Source organism: Oculina patagonica, chromosome 1 (genome assembly GCF_052425735.1).
Source record: "Oculina patagonica isolate OP01 chromosome 1, crgOcupat, whole genome shotgun sequence".
NCBI lineage: Eukaryota > Metazoa > Cnidaria > Anthozoa > Scleractinia > Oculinidae > Oculina > Oculina patagonica.
Window position 1 is genome coordinate 21449177 of NC_135758.1, and position 17586 is coordinate 21466762.

The following is a 17586-nucleotide window of genomic DNA, read 5'->3' on the forward strand; positions in this document are numbered from 1 at the left end:
AAACATTGTGGAAAAGTTTAATTCTCGTTTGCCCTCTTCCACGAAAGTCTTGGAGCTACGAGAGACAAAAAAAAAGGCAAACCTAAACCGACATTTCCTGGTTTGTTGCTCACTCTTTGATGCTTATTGTTCACTAATGAAACTTTAAATGTGAATTTATCAGAATATTTTATTTTTTTCTGTGGCATTACAGGCAGATACTTACAAGTATTCTAAAGACATCAATCCTTTAAACGTCTCCTTAGTAACTGTTGTCAATTGGTTGCTGCTTAGATTCCTAGCGAAACGACAGAATAAACAATGATGACAAAACAGAGAAAGCAGTTGCAAAAAACTTTTTCTTCAGAGTTTCCCTTGGCGCATCTGATTAGAGGAAACATGAGAGCAGTACGTGCAACAACGAACGAATATCAGATGACACCAGATGTCACGGACACCTTGCCTTGTGCAAAACGACAAATGGCGTTACTACCTGCGGTATGGTCTTATATTCAGCAACACAGACAGGTTCGTTATATATCCTAGCGGATCATCTTCCGAAGGATTGGAGGCTTACTATTCGTGAAAATCATCTCACAACTTATACTCACAATAATTTCAGTCGTGAAAGAGCTCCAAATAGGCCATCTGGTAATGTTGTGAGCTTGTTTTTCTGAAGGTATCTAGGTGAATAAACGGATACGATTTTCAGAGCATTCGTAAGCGTGTAAAGGAAAAAGGTAGGCACATAATTAGAATGATAAGTACAGGATGCGTGGCCCGGGAGTCGAATCTGTTACATGTTTGTTTCCGCGAGTTAACAGTTGTTCGCTTTGCCCTTACTTCCGTATAAGCTTTACGATAGTGTGATTACTTACCACTATCCTGCCTTTATCGTACTTTGTTTACCTTTCCCCTTTACTTACTATTAACGAATGATTCGTTAAAACTCGTTGGAAGAACTTAGTTAAAAACAGATTACAAACAAAATCGAATGAACTCACAAATGTGTCATGTTGCTACTGTTGCTAAACACCCCATATTCCAACTCCTTTATTTGGTTTGAACGGAAGCTTCTGAAAAAAAATTCAAAAAGCCACGTTCAAGCTTATTCATTTACATCTTGTCAATTTCATCTAAAGAAGAAACATTAACTGGGAAATTGAGTATGGAAATATGAACTTACAAAACTTTTAAATTTGATAGTCCAACCAATAATCCACTAACTGCTTGGCGAAGAAGGTTCTTTCCCAAATCACTAAGAGGAGAATAATCAAATTTTTCATTAAATCAAAATGAGATAATTTATATGAAATATGGCCTCCCACTCGTACGTCTTACAAGAACTCAGGCTCATATATTCCATATTTATAGAGACGTATTAAAGGTGTAGAAATAAAACAGTTAAAACTGCAACTCCTTAAAATACTCACAGGACGCGTAAATTTGGAAGTCCAATGAATGCTCCAACAGGAAGAGTACGGAAAAAGTTGGAATTCAGTCTCCTGGGTAAACAAGAGAAAAATTATAAAAAAACACTAAGAGTCGACGCGTTCAGCAAAAAAGCTATCTATGAGGGTGTAATTTCCAGTTGACCAGCAAAAACGCAAAAAAAATCAGCGTACATCCTGACATATCGAATACATAAGTCATTAACATAATTTCAATTTTTACTTTAAAGGGGGAAATGACAGTTAAGGGAGCTACAGCAATATCAAGCGTGGCAGTTTCGAAATAAAAAAACTTAAATGTGTCTATAAATAACGAGACTTTAAAGTTACTCTAAATGATGTCAAGAAATAAAAGTAATTTCGATTACTGAGAGCTCTATGAATAAATAAATAATACATAAAAAAATAAATTGACCTTATTTTACGAGGGTAGCACGTAAAAGTCTACGACTGACAAACCTGTGGCCCTCGAATTCCCGATCGAATTGGAATTTTTTTGTTTTTTGAGGAGGGAGGAAAACCGGAGAATCTGGAGAAAAAGCCTCGGAGCAAGGACGAGAACCAACAACAAACTCGACCTACATATGACGCCGGGTCTGGGAATCGAACCCGGGCCACATTGGTGAGAGGCAAGTACTCTCACCGCTGCGCCATTCCTGCTCCCCTCTATGGGGATTTTTTTCTCTAGAAAAAAAATATTATGCATCCTCATAAGAGAATCGCATTCGTAATTAAAGTATCAAAATAGAAATACCAAATACTTACGCACACAAAATGTGTCAGAACCCCTATCCCTATAAAACATTTTAAACATTCTAATTTATACTTACAGTGTATTGACTGATGATACATTTTGAAAACAGTCTTCATCCAAGTGTAGGAGAATATTGAAACTCAAGTCACTGAAGGAAAGAAATAAGAAGATACAAGCATTTAATAAACCTTACTGACAAGAACTTTGTTTCCGGTCGATTACATCGTAACTAAAAAATGTTGCTAACATAAGAAATGAAATATATAACATCCCATCAATTCATCCCATTCATTCTCAGTTACTACAAAATAGTGCTAAATGTGCCTTTGTACGGTTGTGTGAAAATAACTCCAGGTAACGTCAACATATACATCATTCAGCGAATTTAGTCTGTTTCATAGCGGAGCTCCCACGCGCCGAAGGCGCGTAGCGTAGCTCCATTGCTAACATGCGGGTACAAGGGAACAGGCAGGGCAAATGGTATCCTATCGAACCGAGAAATTTTGGTTGTCGCGTACGTCCGTACGTACGCACGGATTAGGCCTGGGAACGAGCTAGGCTCCGGTAGCAACCCGCGTCTTTTGGCGGGAAAAATCATTACTATCAAGGCCTTAGCAAAAAAGTTTTTTAATGTGGCTGACACACTCACTCTGAAAGGACTTTTTGGTTTCTAAACATATCCCCCAACACATTCCCTGGCCCATGCAAAAATTGGAAAAATAACTCTCTTTTTTATGTATCTGTATAATGTTCTGAATAAATTAAATTAAAATTACAAATATTCATTTGATGTCAATGATCAGCAACAAAATGGTATCTGTTATTTTCCCTTTTTCAGGGTTAACACGAGTAGCAGAATTTCCACAGAGAGTTGCAGACACAGAGAGAGATAAATGAACAATCAGAATATATTATTTCTTCATTGCATGTACAACTAATACTTTTGTACTCTGTGTGAAATACAATTTATGTGGTCAGGTGTAATTTTAAAGTTAATGAAATAGAGCCAGATAAGGTTCAACCATGTACGTATTTCTTAAGGGATCTCTGACAACACAATATAAAAATCATCCGGCTACCCAAACATTTGTGGGAGGTGTGGTGACCTACTGGTTATTGTGCTGGACTCCAGATCGAGCGGTCCGGGTTCGAGACTTGGCCCGGGCACTACGTTGCGTTCTTAGGCAAGACTCTTTACTCTTATAGTTCTTCTCTTCACCCAGGTGTATAAATGGGTACAGGCTTATTTACTGCTGGGGGAGGGGGGGGGGGGTTAACCCTGCGATGGACTAGCATCCCATCCAGGGGGAGTAGATAAGATAAGATAAGATAAGATTAATTCCCAGTGCCCACACTGTGAAGAACAGTAATCATGATAATGAGATACACAGTTCATCAATCTCTAAATTAATATCACATGTTGCAATACAATTCATAGGCAAATTTTTTTACTTCACCAAAACCAAACTCAGTCATTAAATAATAAAACATTAGACACAGCTGTTTTGTTTTGTGGGTGTGTCTCACAGATCAGTTATTTGTTGTTAAGCCTTCTGTTTCAGTAGAACTAATTTTATAGCCATATTTTTTGCTCATGCTTGCATGGTAAAATTTTTGCCAAACAATCTATACAGACTATACCTGAGTTTAGGACTAACAAACAGTATGTCTGCCTCTCCAGAATTTTTCTTAGTTTACATGCAATTAAGTAAAGTGAAGCCCCTCAAGGACAAAGGGACTCATATGAAGGGAAAATGGTGATATCATTTTGGGGGAACCTATTTGGCAGAATGATAAATGCCACTATTTTGCTTGCGGCTGGCTTTTACTCCGGTTTGCTAGCAGACAGCTGTTATTTTTAGTATCGGGAAATAATACTGTCACTGTTCCAATAGGGCCCCCGTTTGGGGGGGGGGGGGGGGGGTGGGACAAGCTACATGCAAAACTTTCCAGTTGTATGCTATGTACAGCTATAACATACCAGTTATGGTGGGTGTATGGATATTTTCTAGAGCAACGCTTTCTTTGTTCTAGTTTCTCTTTGAGAGTTTATATATCTTTGGGAGGTTATGCACAAACTGCTAGATGATCATCCTCTCTTGATTGATCAACTATTTTTACTTTTATTTGGTGCTGTTGTTTATGGTGAAAAACAATACATAATATATATAAAGAAAATAACACGAATAAAAAATCATTCTAAAAAAGATGTAAAGGGCATATAACCGGGGAGCTCCGCTTTTAGGCTTGCCTAAATCTATATATTAATTATACGAAACCAGATCGATTTCGCGTTTTTAATCACTCTAAAAGTAATTATTAACTCACATATATTCCAGCTTGATGAGGTCCACAAAGTCCTTCTCTCGAAGTTGGGAGATCCGGTTTTGCTGAAAAAACCTTGTAAGTGTGTAAAAATGACATTAATTTAGAAATATGTTTACAAAAATGCATCTTAAAATTACGAATGTATGGCTTCTGTTATACCTTCTGTGCCAAAAGTAACTAAATTAAATTCATCAACGTCTATGCTTATTACATACACTGCTCCAGTGTTGAATGGAAGGTTTCTTGGCACAGTCTGCAAGTGTTCACCGGTCACTAGAATCTTCTCTCCAAGTTCTTTACATTCGCAGCTTGACGGGCATCCTTGAAATAAATTCCATATCAGATTATAGTGACTTGGATAAGCGCTTACAACGTTAGAAAAACATCCTTAAAGATAGATGGCAAACGGTCAAAAATTTATATTGTTAGCTGAATAACAAGGCATTTTCGACCGACGATCTAAAAGTACGAATAACTGTTAGCTGAAATTAAAAAAAATTCTGGTTACTGCAATGTGTAACTAGTGGATAAGAAATGACCGAATAGTAACAAGTACGAATTTAAGTCTCTAAACGACGAGCGCTTAGAACACAGTATTAATTTATAAATTATTTTAATTTCCCAATACAATCTCTTTATTTAGTTGAAGCTAGGAGAAGTTTGATGCTTGTATTGAAAATGCTTTATTTTTTACCTTGTTGATGTGAACAAGAAGATTCGGTATTGTCAACAGCTGAAAAACAAAATAAAATGCATCAATAACGTCATCTTCGTAAACATCAAACATTCCAATTTTTAAATAAGGATTCTGTTAAATTTTGGTTAAAAAAAGCGTTGGTAAATCTTTTATGAACCTTTTTTGTTTGCAGTATCGCTATACATTTTGACTCCTCACTGGTATTTTGACTCGCCCTACGGGCTCGTCCAAACTACTGCAACTCTCGATCTCGTACAATATACAGCGATATTGCACACTAGGATGTCTAATAAAATACATGTATGTCCTGGGCACTTTAGCTTTAAGTTTTTAGTTTGAGGATGTTGAAACAAATGCTTGGCCAACCGCTAAACGACAACTGATCTATACAGCTGCATTAGATTGGGAAATTTTCTTTTCAAAACATTAATCAAATCTGAATCCGAAGCCACCTTAGTAAGTTAGTTAATACACGTTTCTTCGCAATGTCTCCGGAAGATGTCGAAAACCCCACTCTGTATTTTCTTGGACTAAGTTATTTTTATTCCAACTTAATAGCAATATTAACGTGGAACGTTAGTATAGCTATTAAAAGAACGCAAAAAACAGCACCTACCGCCAACAGAGTAATAGAAGGCCTTGAATCTTGCTTTGCGTAAGTTTCCATGGCAACGAAGAACAATCGTGAAATGGTTTGACGAAGAGACGAAAACAAGAGGATACGTATAACCACAGAATCTGCCAATGGCATGCGCACTCTCATCACGTCCATCGAAAATCTGAACGAAACAGTCCTCGCACGTGGGGTGGCCCTTCAGTCGGAACTCCTGGAACTCCAGGTGGATGGTGTAACGAGATGGGACAGTGATGTGCCACGTGCAGAACATGTCATCAAGATAATACCCAGGAAATGACGGAGAGAAGAAATATCCTGACGTGTTGAATAAGTTTTTGCTGCAAGCTGAGATAGAACAAAAACAAATGCCTGAACCTTTAATCCCCTGGTAACAGCATAAAATGATATCTCCATACTCTAGCCATACTTGGCTTGATTTCCGCCACCATCTCGGGTCTGGTATTGGATACTTCCCGAGAAGTGCGTTCGGATAAGGAATGCGGGTTCATTTTCCCGAACAGCGGCATAACCTTCACTCTGACAAATACACTACACAACTCAATTTCCTCGTCATGCTAAATAAAATAAAATAATTACAGAGAGATAAGAAAGCGCACGACTGAAGAATAATTGGGGGAAACTAAATTCCCATACAGAGAATATTCTCCACTATTGAACATGCTAAAAATTGAGAAATATAATAAAATGTCCCCCTGATTAGCTTGTGTCAGACTTATTTAATACCTTGTTTAGCCGACGGTGGCTTGTGTTTGCAATTCCTCTCCCCGTCAATGTATAGTCCTGTCAATGCTATTAGGTCCTTTTTCTTTTCTGCCTGACCTTTTATCGATACCTATTTTGTTAAAAAAACGTTGTCGCTACATGGTTGTCACAGACATCAGTTTTCAAAATTCCCTGACTTTTCCCTGTTAACAATAACATTTCCTTTAATCAATAGAAAATGCCAGACACAGTAGCGGCCTTCAGCCTCTACGTCCAATAAAAACATCGCTGAGAGCACATTAAGCTGAAATGTTTTTTTTTTTTCAGCTTTCAGTGGTATTAATTCAAAGGTGTTATAATTTTAATTTTCCCTGACGTTTCTTCAAAATGTCAGTTCTATCAAATTAAAATTCCCTTACTTTTCCCTGGTCTTCGTGAACTTTTCCCCTACCATTTCCTGACCTGTGGTAACCGTACATTCTATGATGAGAGGCCAAACGTGGAAGGTGGCAGAAGGATGGCAAAGGCATACACTACTAAGGATGTGGCTTGGGATGAGGAGGGGAGGAAAAGGAATACCCACATGTCTATCGTTACCTGGAAGTTCGAAACAGAACTTAATGCAACTTGACCATAAATCCAGTTGTGACCAGTGTTGTGGTTTGCAATCCAGATGGGTATTTCTCGATAGCTTTCAGTCTTCTGGTAAATTGTTAGTGTCTTCTCTCCAGCTCCCCGAAGCATGTAACGAAACTTTAAGCACTTGCTGTGCCAGTCACGTGATCTGTTGAATGGTGGACTCACAAGAACGGAGGAATGGTTAATACGGGTTGCGTTGGTATCTACCAGGAGTCGGTCACCTTGAAAAATCACGAAGTTCCGGCCGTTAAAAACGAATTGCATAATAAGACGGACAATAACAATTACAAAGTAACTCAAGTGCGCAAAATCAAATCAAATCAAATTTTATTGATACACGTGACACTAAAGAGTACATTCAGTTCTCTTTAGAATGTGTACGTGTGTAAACGTAAACAATATATAGATTAAAAAATATATTTAAAACTTTCTAAAACGTTAAAAATTATCATCGATTTTACAATTAATATTTACAAGTAAAAATTAAAAATATATAATAATTTAAATGTCGCAAATAACTTGAGATACAAAACAGTGCTATAATGAGCAGCTGTCAATGAATAAATGGGTTAACAAACGGGCCTTATAAGATGTTCGCAGATTAAGTATAAGAAGATAGGTAGGGGACATAAGTATGTCTTGAAGTTCAACAACGCTACTCAATACTCAATACACTTGTCAATTGATGACTCTGAAGTTATATTTGTCAGATAAACTGTTTTAATAGTCTATTGATCACCGTTCAGATTGTAGCAGATTTTGAAAACAATTCTTCAAGAAAATTAACGAATGTTCCTCAGTACGTTGGTGGAGATTGTTAGTCTACTTATAAGGCAAAAAAAAAAAAAAACACCAAAACTGAACACTCGAAGCGGACTCCATTCGCGCGAAACGTTTTTGTTTAATTACGTGCTTATCATGCTTCATTACAGTAATGCATTTTTCACACATTTTCCACATATCATTTCACACTATTTCTGTATATAAACACTTAATCTTTATATTAATTTCTTCACATTTGATAATGATGACTTTAGGTCGTTGAAACGTTATGTAACTTTCTTATCGTTAATTTTCTTGTTGAAAGATAATCGTTCAAAGTGAGATTAGAAAGACTGTACTGCTTTAATTCTCTAGGTGACTCATCTTTTCTATCATTACAAGTTCGAAACCACTGCACCTTAACTTCTTTCTTCAACCCTTCTTTAACTGTTTCCCAGGCCTTTGTGTCCCCTGCTTCATCCCCACAACCATGTGACATGCGCAGTATCTCCTCCGATGACAGTACAAAACTCCATACGTTGAAACCACTCAATTTACCAAGAACTGAAGTGGGTTTGCTTGCAATTGTGGCTCTGAAGCCAATCGTCATGGTTATTATTCCTTAGGAGATACATTTGCTTAACGTTAATTTATTAAACCAAATTAACAAATACACAATATAAGTTTAAGTATAATAATGCAACAGTCACCTTCTCAATGCATAATTTACCTTCGATCCTCACATTTAGGGAACTAGCTCGAAACCCATGTGATTGATGATTTCTTTCACCATCTTTGAAAACTGCCAACAGCCCGCTGTCACCATCCCAAAGCACGCACACATGGTGCCACGTGTTGTCTGTCACGTTCACTGGCATATCGCTGTGTATATAGAGATTACTTCAAGTTGGTGAACACGTACGATTCACGAGTAGTGACCATAACAAAACGAACGAGTAAGTGCAGCGAGCGAGAGAGTTCGTAATTCTTATCATTGCCTTATCCTCTTCTCCCTTTTACTCTCACTTTTTCAATTACGAGGCTGCTGCTAAAAAAGAGATAATATATCGAACCGATTCGTCACGTCTTACCGTGTGACTACTCCAACCAAGGCCACCTGAAAAAATTTTGTGTAAATTGATAAATGGAAACCTCGGACGTTAAAAACAGATTTGTGACAAATTATCAATCTAAGCAAGCTGCAAACTACAAAAGCAATTAATTTATGACCTTTTTTATCGTTTTAACCCTAAAACACTATTAGTAAATTTGCAAAGAATTTGCTTGGGTGGCCTTGGTTGGAGTAGTTGCACTGTGAAGGGAAAATCTTTACGCTTTTTTAGTAATTATGCCATAAAAATTCTCATTTTATTAATAAAACAAAAAGATTTTCGGTACCTTCTTTTGTTCCCGAATACAATATCAAAAGCGTGGCTACCACAATAGACTCCCAGTACCAAAGTCGCATTTTGTTCTATTGATGCGGCTACTTTGTATTCGATGAAGAAGCCACTGTGTTCTGTCTTCAACCAGAAGCAGATTGTAAAACTGCTGCCACTTGAAGATATGTCGGAGAATGACACGTAGCCAAAACTGCTGTCTGGAAGGTGAATCTCGTAGTTCCCTTGGTCAACTATAACAAGAAGCGAAAACATTAGCACATGGAAATTCTACTTATTGTCCATGTTCTTTGCAACAACTGATTCACTTAATGGATAACAGTGGGCTTCACACATTTGATCTTTAATCGTGTCTATAACAAAATTCTCGATTTTGATTGGTTCTGCGAGCGCCTATTTGTCGCGTAATCGGCGCGTGATCACGTGGGTTTCCAATTTTATTTAATACAGGTATCCAATTTGAGCAACTCCAAATTGGATACCTGTAATTGGACACCTAGGCCATTCGCGACAATCACGAGCATTTGAATGGGTTCTTTCTTGCTGTTTGCTTTCTTTTTGCACAACCAATTGAATTAACCTTTGATGTTTTTCTCACAAAAAAGGTTCTCAAAGACTTCCTAACCTCAAATTTTGTTATAGATACGATTAATTAGTAACTGGACCTCGTGTCGTACAATTCAGAGAGTACTCGAGCTCGTAATCTTAAATTGGCCTTGCGCTGCGCGCTCTGCCGATTTTGAAATTACTCGCCCGATTACTCTCTGAATTGTACTCCACTCAGTCCAATTACTATTACATAACTTGCAGTTTTCACGCCTTGACAAAAGCAAATTGTGGGGCATATGCAATGGCCAGAGAAATCGATTGCTCTGTTAAATTAAGCATGCTAAGGGATAGTAAATACAAAAAGAATCAAAACTCCCATATTGTCAGCCTGTGCGGTCCATTTCTGTCATGAATCGACCACTTACAGAACAAAAAAATAGGTCACCAAGGGTGACATGAGTCTAATGCCGTATGGCATAGTGATACAGATTGCGCGGTTTTCGTAAGCCGGTTAAAATTGGTTAGAGGTTTGTGTTCGGGAGTTTAATTTAAAATGCTTATAGCAAGCTAGGGGCATCGTGGATGATTATGGATGAAAACGAAACAGTCATAAATGTTATATGCTTCACAAAATTTAAAGTATGAACAGGAGTTGATGTTACTTCTTCCGTATTGTCCGTAAAAGCAGAAACGATTAAACATTTGGACAAGATTGCGTGACGATTTACAAAAAGCATGTTCATTACAACAAGGGTTGAAGAACTTCACATCGTTTTCTTTCAGATTTTTCACCATTTTGATGATGACTCTTGAAACAGATTTTGCAATAAAAGCACTTGAAATAGTGACTGTTACTCCATTGTACTGTAAGCACTTAGTGACAGATTTTCCTAAAAACGGGTGTAAATGCTCACGTCAATATAATGATGACCTTTTGAACGCTGGAAACTAGGCAATTATTATCGAGCTACCATACACAGGAGCGAAGACTGTTTATCATGATGTACAAATTTCGCGAATCATCACTTCCATATCAATGTAACCATTTTATGATTTTTCTAGCTGTAAGAAGAACTTAAGATCTCTGAGAGTCGTAAAAGCATGAAATTCGATTTCAGTGTATGGCAAAGGCCGGGACAGTGTAATACTGCAAAGCGGCCAAACAAACGCATTTTGATTTAGTCGCGTAACTTGATTTACATTTATCCATGTACATCTTTTATTTTTGAAGGTTTTTGTTTGCACTGTAAAGAAAAAATTGGTCAAAATTCGAATGACTTAAATACAAAATACGAGGTAAAGTTTTCTATTTTTTAAAACAAAATAAATATTTGGTCGCATTGTGTAAATAAACGCGAGTCGCCGTCGAAATATTTTTTCTCAAAGACGTCTTGCTTTTTAAGCAAGACGAAAACACAAGTGCTTAACTGAACTGAAAACGAAGATTTATTTTCACAAAAAGCTTACAAATGTCTTAACTGGAAAATTATTACGTCCTGTTCAAGTGTTGAATAATCGTGACTTGAGAAAGAACTTTTAATTATGCGTGGGAACACGTGTCGCTGATTGGCTGTTTTTAATTGAAACTAATCGTGCGTGTCCGTACGGAGTCCGTTCTTGCAGCTGATCATTGTTTTCTACATTACAGCGAACGATTATCGATCCCGAACCATTCCCTTGGGATTGCTAACAGCTTTTTTCATATAACAAAGAGTCTAATGCGCATGCGCAAAGCGCACGCAAGCATTAGAAGGAACAAATCACACTGAGCTTGGCATACGTTACTCTTTTTATTTTTATGTTTTTATAAGTATGTTTGATTCGACTGTTAGGTTTCTGAAAAAAACTTCCCTACTCTAAGTAAAAAGTACTAGTATCAGAGTTACCTTCATCGTTTTCATCATCTTTACCACTTTCATCAACATTATCATCACCATCACCATCGTCCTGATAGTCCTGGTCAAGCTCGTTGTATCTTATTCTATTCCATCCACGCACACTTTTCCATCCACACCAGTCTAATGATATGTCACAAGGACGGTCATCTAAATAAGCGACGGAATTATTTGAACAGTGCATTAAATTCAGGTTTAAGGATGTTGGTATTTTAGCACTATGATATGGAATGACCATCGGGTGAAAATGCTTAATTGTTAAAACATATGGATGAGTTTACATATCAAGCAACATGGCTTTATTATAAGCTTATTATGTGAAAGAAAACAGTCTTAACTTTACCATTTAACCAAAAAGTAACGAAGCTATTTATTAACCAAGCCGAACAGTTTAAGTTTTCACTAATTTTGGGGTTTTTCTGGCAGCTTAAGGTGGCTCGATCGGATTTTTGAGTGACGATACCTTTCAACTTTGAGCAACATGTATGTCACCGTAAACAATCCGACTGAGAATCGATCAGTACAGTTAAACTAAAGGAAGATGAAAGTTTCGAATGAGATAAGTTTCATCGAAATCGGAGTAACCATAGCAACATAATGACGTCACCACCCATTTTACACGAGACCGATTTTCTTGCAATAGAGGGATAATTTTGAAAAAAGGCTTCTAGATCTTGGACTTGACATAGTTTTCTCAAGGTCTGCAAAATTTGAAGAATTTTTATGAGAGCGTTTTCGAGAAAATTTTGGATGAAGTTTTCAGGTGCTAAAATACATTAAAAACAAAGCAGTCTTAAAACATTGTTGCGAAAACGTTCACAAGGCCCGATCAAGTAACATTTTGGCTTTAAGTGAATCTTGTACTATCTAATAACCTTGGAGAAAATCTCAGAGAAATTGTTTCATTTGATTTCTTGAAACATAGGCTTGAATATGAACTGGTATGAAGTGCTATTTCGCTCTTTTATCGAAAAAGGACCTTCGCTTACTAAAATGATCGCAAAATTATAAGCGCTCGATAGAATTTTTTTCAACTTGGCAGTCAAAAAAAAGAATAAAAGAATAAGTATGTAATAAAATGTCTGATTTTCAAAATAAATGAAACATTATAAGGCAGTTAATTTAAAGCCTTAACTCAGGTAAACATTGCGCTGTTTTTCACCCTACATCGGATCGCTGCCTCATTATAAGTCTCTATTGTGTCGTGCCCCGTGCATTTGTAAATTTCAGCACATCTTGAATATGTATAAAAGCTGCTTGTTTTCCGAAAACTGCTCAGAAACAAGCTAATTTAACAAGCCAAAATACAATAACAACGAGGAATAGGCTAGTAAAGCACTTGTATTATCTTCAGTCTCCTAACAGTTTCAAGGCCAAGGCAGAATTGTCACAAAAATCTCCAGTAATAAATAATTAGTGATTCATGATCTACTGGAATTTACAAATGCACGCGGCTTGAGACAATGGAGACAGATAATGAGGCAGCGATCCGATGTTGGGTGAAAAACAGCGCAATGTTTACCTGAATTAAGGCTTAGAATTAACTGCCTTAAAATGATTCAATCATTTTGAAAATCAGACATTTCAGTACATAATTATTCTTCTTTGTGACTGCCAAGTTTAAAAAAATTCTATCGAGCGCTTTTTATTTTGCGATCATTTTGGTGAGCGAAGGCCTTTTTTCGATAAAAGAGCGAAATAACTCCTCATATCAGTTCATATTCAAGCCGATGTTTCAAGAAATCAAATGAAACGATTTCTCTGAGATTTTCGGCCGAGGTAATTAGATAGTACAAGATTCACTTAAGGCCAAAATGTTACTTGATCGGGCCTTGTGAACGTTTTCTCGATAATGTTTTGCGACTGCTTTGTTTTTGTTGTATTTAAGCACCTAAAAACTTCATCCAAAATTTTCTCGAAAACGCTCTCATAGAAATTCTTCAAATTTCGCAGACCTTGAGAAAACTATGTCAACTCCAAGATCTAGAAGCCGTTTTTTAAAATTATCCTTCTATTACAAGAATATCGGTCTCGTGTAAAATGGGTGGTGACGTCATTATGTTGTTATGGTTACTCCGATTTCGACGGAACCTATCTCATTCGAAACTTTCATCTTTCTTTAGTAAAGCTGTATTGATCGATTTTCAGTCGCATTGTTTACCGTGGCATACAAGTTGCTCAAAGTTGAAAGGTATCGTCACTCAAAAATCCGATCGAGCCACCTTAGTCTAAATTTTAAAAATGGCTGGCCCTATAAAATAAAGATTAGAATAAACGCTTAAAGATTAGAATAAACGCTTCGTCTACTGACAAGAAACTTTCAACCTTTAAATAGCATCTCTCGCTTAGTCTTAGGTTTTTGTTATGTTGTAATGAAAGCCACCTGTACAAAAAAAGAGTAAATACCTCATTCCAATCTTCTATACCTATACGTACAAAAACATGTAAAGGGTTATATAACTACTGTGTAAAACCTCCAGCACCTTGACACCCATACAGCTCCACTCTCATCGATATGTGGTTATGCCAAGCCTCTGGTCTAAAGCGTATGTAACGTGCTCTGATTGGTGGGTATAATTCGTGATATACAACAGTTTTCTGGTCTGTGTTGCCAGTAAAGTTCTAAATTGAAAAGATCATAACATCACATGAGGATTTATCCTCATAAAACCTCATTCCTACACTCTAAATTGTTAGCTTACCAACTGTTCATCAACAATCAACGCCACAATTCTCGGGACACTTGCCGTTTTTCTCACTTGAAACAGGGAAAAAATAGCTATTACTCCCTGACCCCTTTTTTATGTTGTGTACCTTGAAAAAAACAATGCATCCCGTTGCCCTCTATTTTGCAACAGTGCTTTTGAGGGGAGCGGGTTTTCCATTTCTGAGACTTCGTAACGTCACGTTACTGTTGCTAAAATGAGTGTCCCAATGAATTATGGTGCGGATTGTAGTTCAGCAAATGGAGAACATCTGCATGAAACCGCTACAAGTTTGATTACTTAATTAAAAGTCTAACAAAGTTAAAACTGCTTTGAAACTGAACGGTAGGTGTATCCTTTAATCTCCTCGCCAGGTATCTAACCTTATCTGCAACTTGTCCTGGTTCTCTGAAGTACTGGAAGTTCACTCCATCGTTGCTGTACTGCAGTTTGTACTTAGTTACCCACTGGGCGGTATCATTTCTTCCTTGCGTTGCTATGCGTGTCACGCTAATATACTGACTACCCAGATCAACCTGGAACCATTGGCGGGAATCATTTCTGGCAGCTGACCAAGATCCTGCTTTGACTGCAGTTGCTTTAAAGTTGAGTCTGCCCTGAGTAGCGGCATGATTGGCATCCAGTTGCGAAGAAGCAGTAATTTGTCTCTCAACGATTGCACCGTATTCCATCCCGAGAGCTTTTAGACACGCTTAACGTTTCATGGAAGGAAACAAAATTACTGTAAAAAGGCTTTGTCACGGATTTTTCCAGATTTTTTAACAGCGTCTCTGGCTGCGGATGGCTTTGATGGAAATGGATTGCAGTTTGAAAAATTAAGGCTAAACTTTTAAATTTGTTTCCGCGCGTCTACATAAAATCGATATTTCAGCCGTAGCTTGATATCAATTCGCAAATTAAGGTTATATGTTCCCAATTAGATGTTCGTAGATAGTGTTTTTAAGGAGTTACGTTGCCTAACACTAATTTTAGAACAGTTAAGACAAAAAATCTGCGATATCCCCATAACGTAGCCCCTTTAAGGTGTATTTAACATACACTGCTTTACTTGCTTGATCAAATCTACATGGGATCCTAATGTGAACGTCGAGTGGCCACACCAGATGTTAAATTATACGCTTATTGCACGGCTGAAACGCAGTTAAGGAACAACATCGAAAAATGATCATGTTTTTTTCTTTTTCGATGTACTTTCACATCAGGATCTTAAGTCGATCCATCGAGCTAATAAAAAAATGTATGTCGTATACGATTGACTAGTAGATCTTCACTTGGACAAAAGCAAAATGAAATACTTTTTGTATTCACCAAAGTCATTGTGTATCTCGCCAGATAGCCAGTTAAAGTTGTTAAGTTGAAAAGAGCCTTTATGGTAAAATGCAAGTACCTTAATGTATTAAAGCATCTGACCTGATATTATTCTTCTATTATTATTCTTCTCCTTAGATGGATTAAAAAGTATAAAATCTGTCACGCTACCTTGACAACCATACAGCTCCACTCTCATTGATATGTGCCCATACCAAGCCTCTGGGCGAAAACGGATGTAACGTGCTCTGATTGGTGGGTTTAGTTCGTGAAAATTAATAGTATCTTGGTCTTTGTTTCCAACAAAATTCTAAACAGAAGAACGACAAGGGTTAAGTATCTATCAATAAAAATAGTTTTTGCTTACATTTAGAATCATCATCCATTAACGTAACTTCATCAAGTTCTTATTTAGATTTCGCAGGATAATTGTTAAATATTCTTGTTTACACGTTAAAAATATATAGCCTTGTATACTTTTTGAAATCAACCAGTCAAAAACAATTAAAAATCTCTATTATAGGTAAAAAGCTTCCTGACGTTTTGATAAATGAGGTATATTTTACCTTATCGACAGTTTGTCCTTGTTCCTTGTAGTTCTGGAAGTTCTCTCCATCCGTACTGTACTGCAGTTTGTACCTGGTTACCCACTGGCTGTAAGCATTTCTCCCTTGTGTTGCAACACGTGTAACTCTAATGTACTGACTACCCAAATCAACCTGGAGCCATTGGTGGATATCATCTCTGAGAGCAGACCAAGATCCTGCCTTGTGGGTTACGTGATAGTAAAGTCTGGCCTGGAAAGGGGCGTGGTTGGCATCCAATTTCGAAGAAGCAGTAATTTGTGCGTCAGAGATCGCACCGTTTGCCATGCCAAGAGCTCGATAGCATCCTACTGTTTTAAAAAGAAATGTAAAGTTAACTTAAATTTACAGAATGAGAAATAACTGTTTCATTTATTGGTGTTCGTCGTCCATTGTTAAGAGTAGGGCATGGAGTTCCCGGTGTTGTGGTCTAGTCTTTGCCCACTGTGCTGTGTACTAGGAAACGCTCGGATGTACTAGCTGTATAAGCTACTCTGCAAAATCCGAGGGTAAACATGGTGATGATAACGATGATTATGATGATGATGATGATGATGATGATGATGATGATAATGAGGAGGAGGAGGAGGGAGGAGGAGGAGGAGGAGGAGGAGGAGGAGAAGGAGAAGGAGAAGGAGGATGATGATGATGAGGAGGAGGAGGAGGAGGAGGAGGAGGAGGAGAAGGAGGAGGAGGATGATGATGATGATGAGGAGGAGGAGGATGATGATGGTGAGGAGGAGGAGGAGGAGGAGGAGGATAAGGATGAGGATGAGGACGAGGATGATGATGGTGGCCACGAGATGTGTTTTGACCAATGAGAGCGCGCAGAAATAAGACAATGGATAATAATGTTTACATAAGGTGCTTTAATACTTAATACTTCAGAATGCGAATCCTAGTTCTATCCTGATTGTCATTACCTCCCCCAGCACCTTTCAAACATCCATACAGCTCCACTCTCATTGATATGTGCCCGTACCAAGCCATTGGTCGGAAACGGATGTAACGTGCTCTGATTGGTAGGTTTAGGACATGACGTTTAACAGTGTACTGGTCACTATTTCCAACAAGAATCTAGACCAGAAAGATTATACATTACTGCTTGTGGGAACTGTGTCACGGATCTGTCAATAACACAACAAATACAAACGGAGATACAGATGGACAACAAA

At 37.6% G+C, this 17586-nt stretch overlaps 2 protein-coding genes across 2 annotated transcripts in view; both read right to left on the bottom strand.

The window, feature by feature from the left end:
* Positions 1-2256: 2256 nt before the first annotated feature.
* On the bottom strand, positions 2257-7292 carry LOC144640120 (membrane frizzled-related protein-like). The gene is made up of 7 exons (XM_078499367.1): positions 7146-7292; positions 6570-6678; positions 5826-6170; positions 5207-5245; positions 4728-4833; positions 4513-4584; positions 2257-2332 (listed from the first exon to the last, which is right to left on the bottom strand). The coding sequence occupies exons 1-7, from the start codon at positions 7290-7292 to the stop codon at positions 2257-2259; spliced, it is 894 nt and encodes a 297-aa protein (XP_078355493.1).
* Positions 7293-7358: 66 nt separating this feature from the next.
* LOC144632919 (MAM and LDL-receptor class A domain-containing protein 2-like) overlaps positions 7359-17586 on the bottom strand; it is a 51891-nt gene continuing 41663 nt past the window's right edge. The window contains exons 40-49 of the mRNA XM_078491710.1: positions 17335-17488; positions 16394-16722; positions 15999-16137; positions 14882-15210; positions 14277-14415; positions 11785-11943; positions 9348-9582; positions 8680-8831; positions 8368-8570; positions 7359-7408 (exon numbers count right to left, since the gene is read on the bottom strand). Coding sequence (XP_078347836.1) covers positions 7391-7408; positions 8368-8570; positions 8680-8831; positions 9348-9582; positions 11785-11943; positions 14277-14415; positions 14882-15210; positions 15999-16137; positions 16394-16722; positions 17335-17488 — 1857 coding nt within the window. The 3' untranslated portion in view covers positions 7359-7390. The remainder of the gene's footprint in view (positions 7409-8367; positions 8571-8679; positions 8832-9347; positions 9583-11784; positions 11944-14276; positions 14416-14881; positions 15211-15998; positions 16138-16393; positions 16723-17334; positions 17489-17586) is intronic.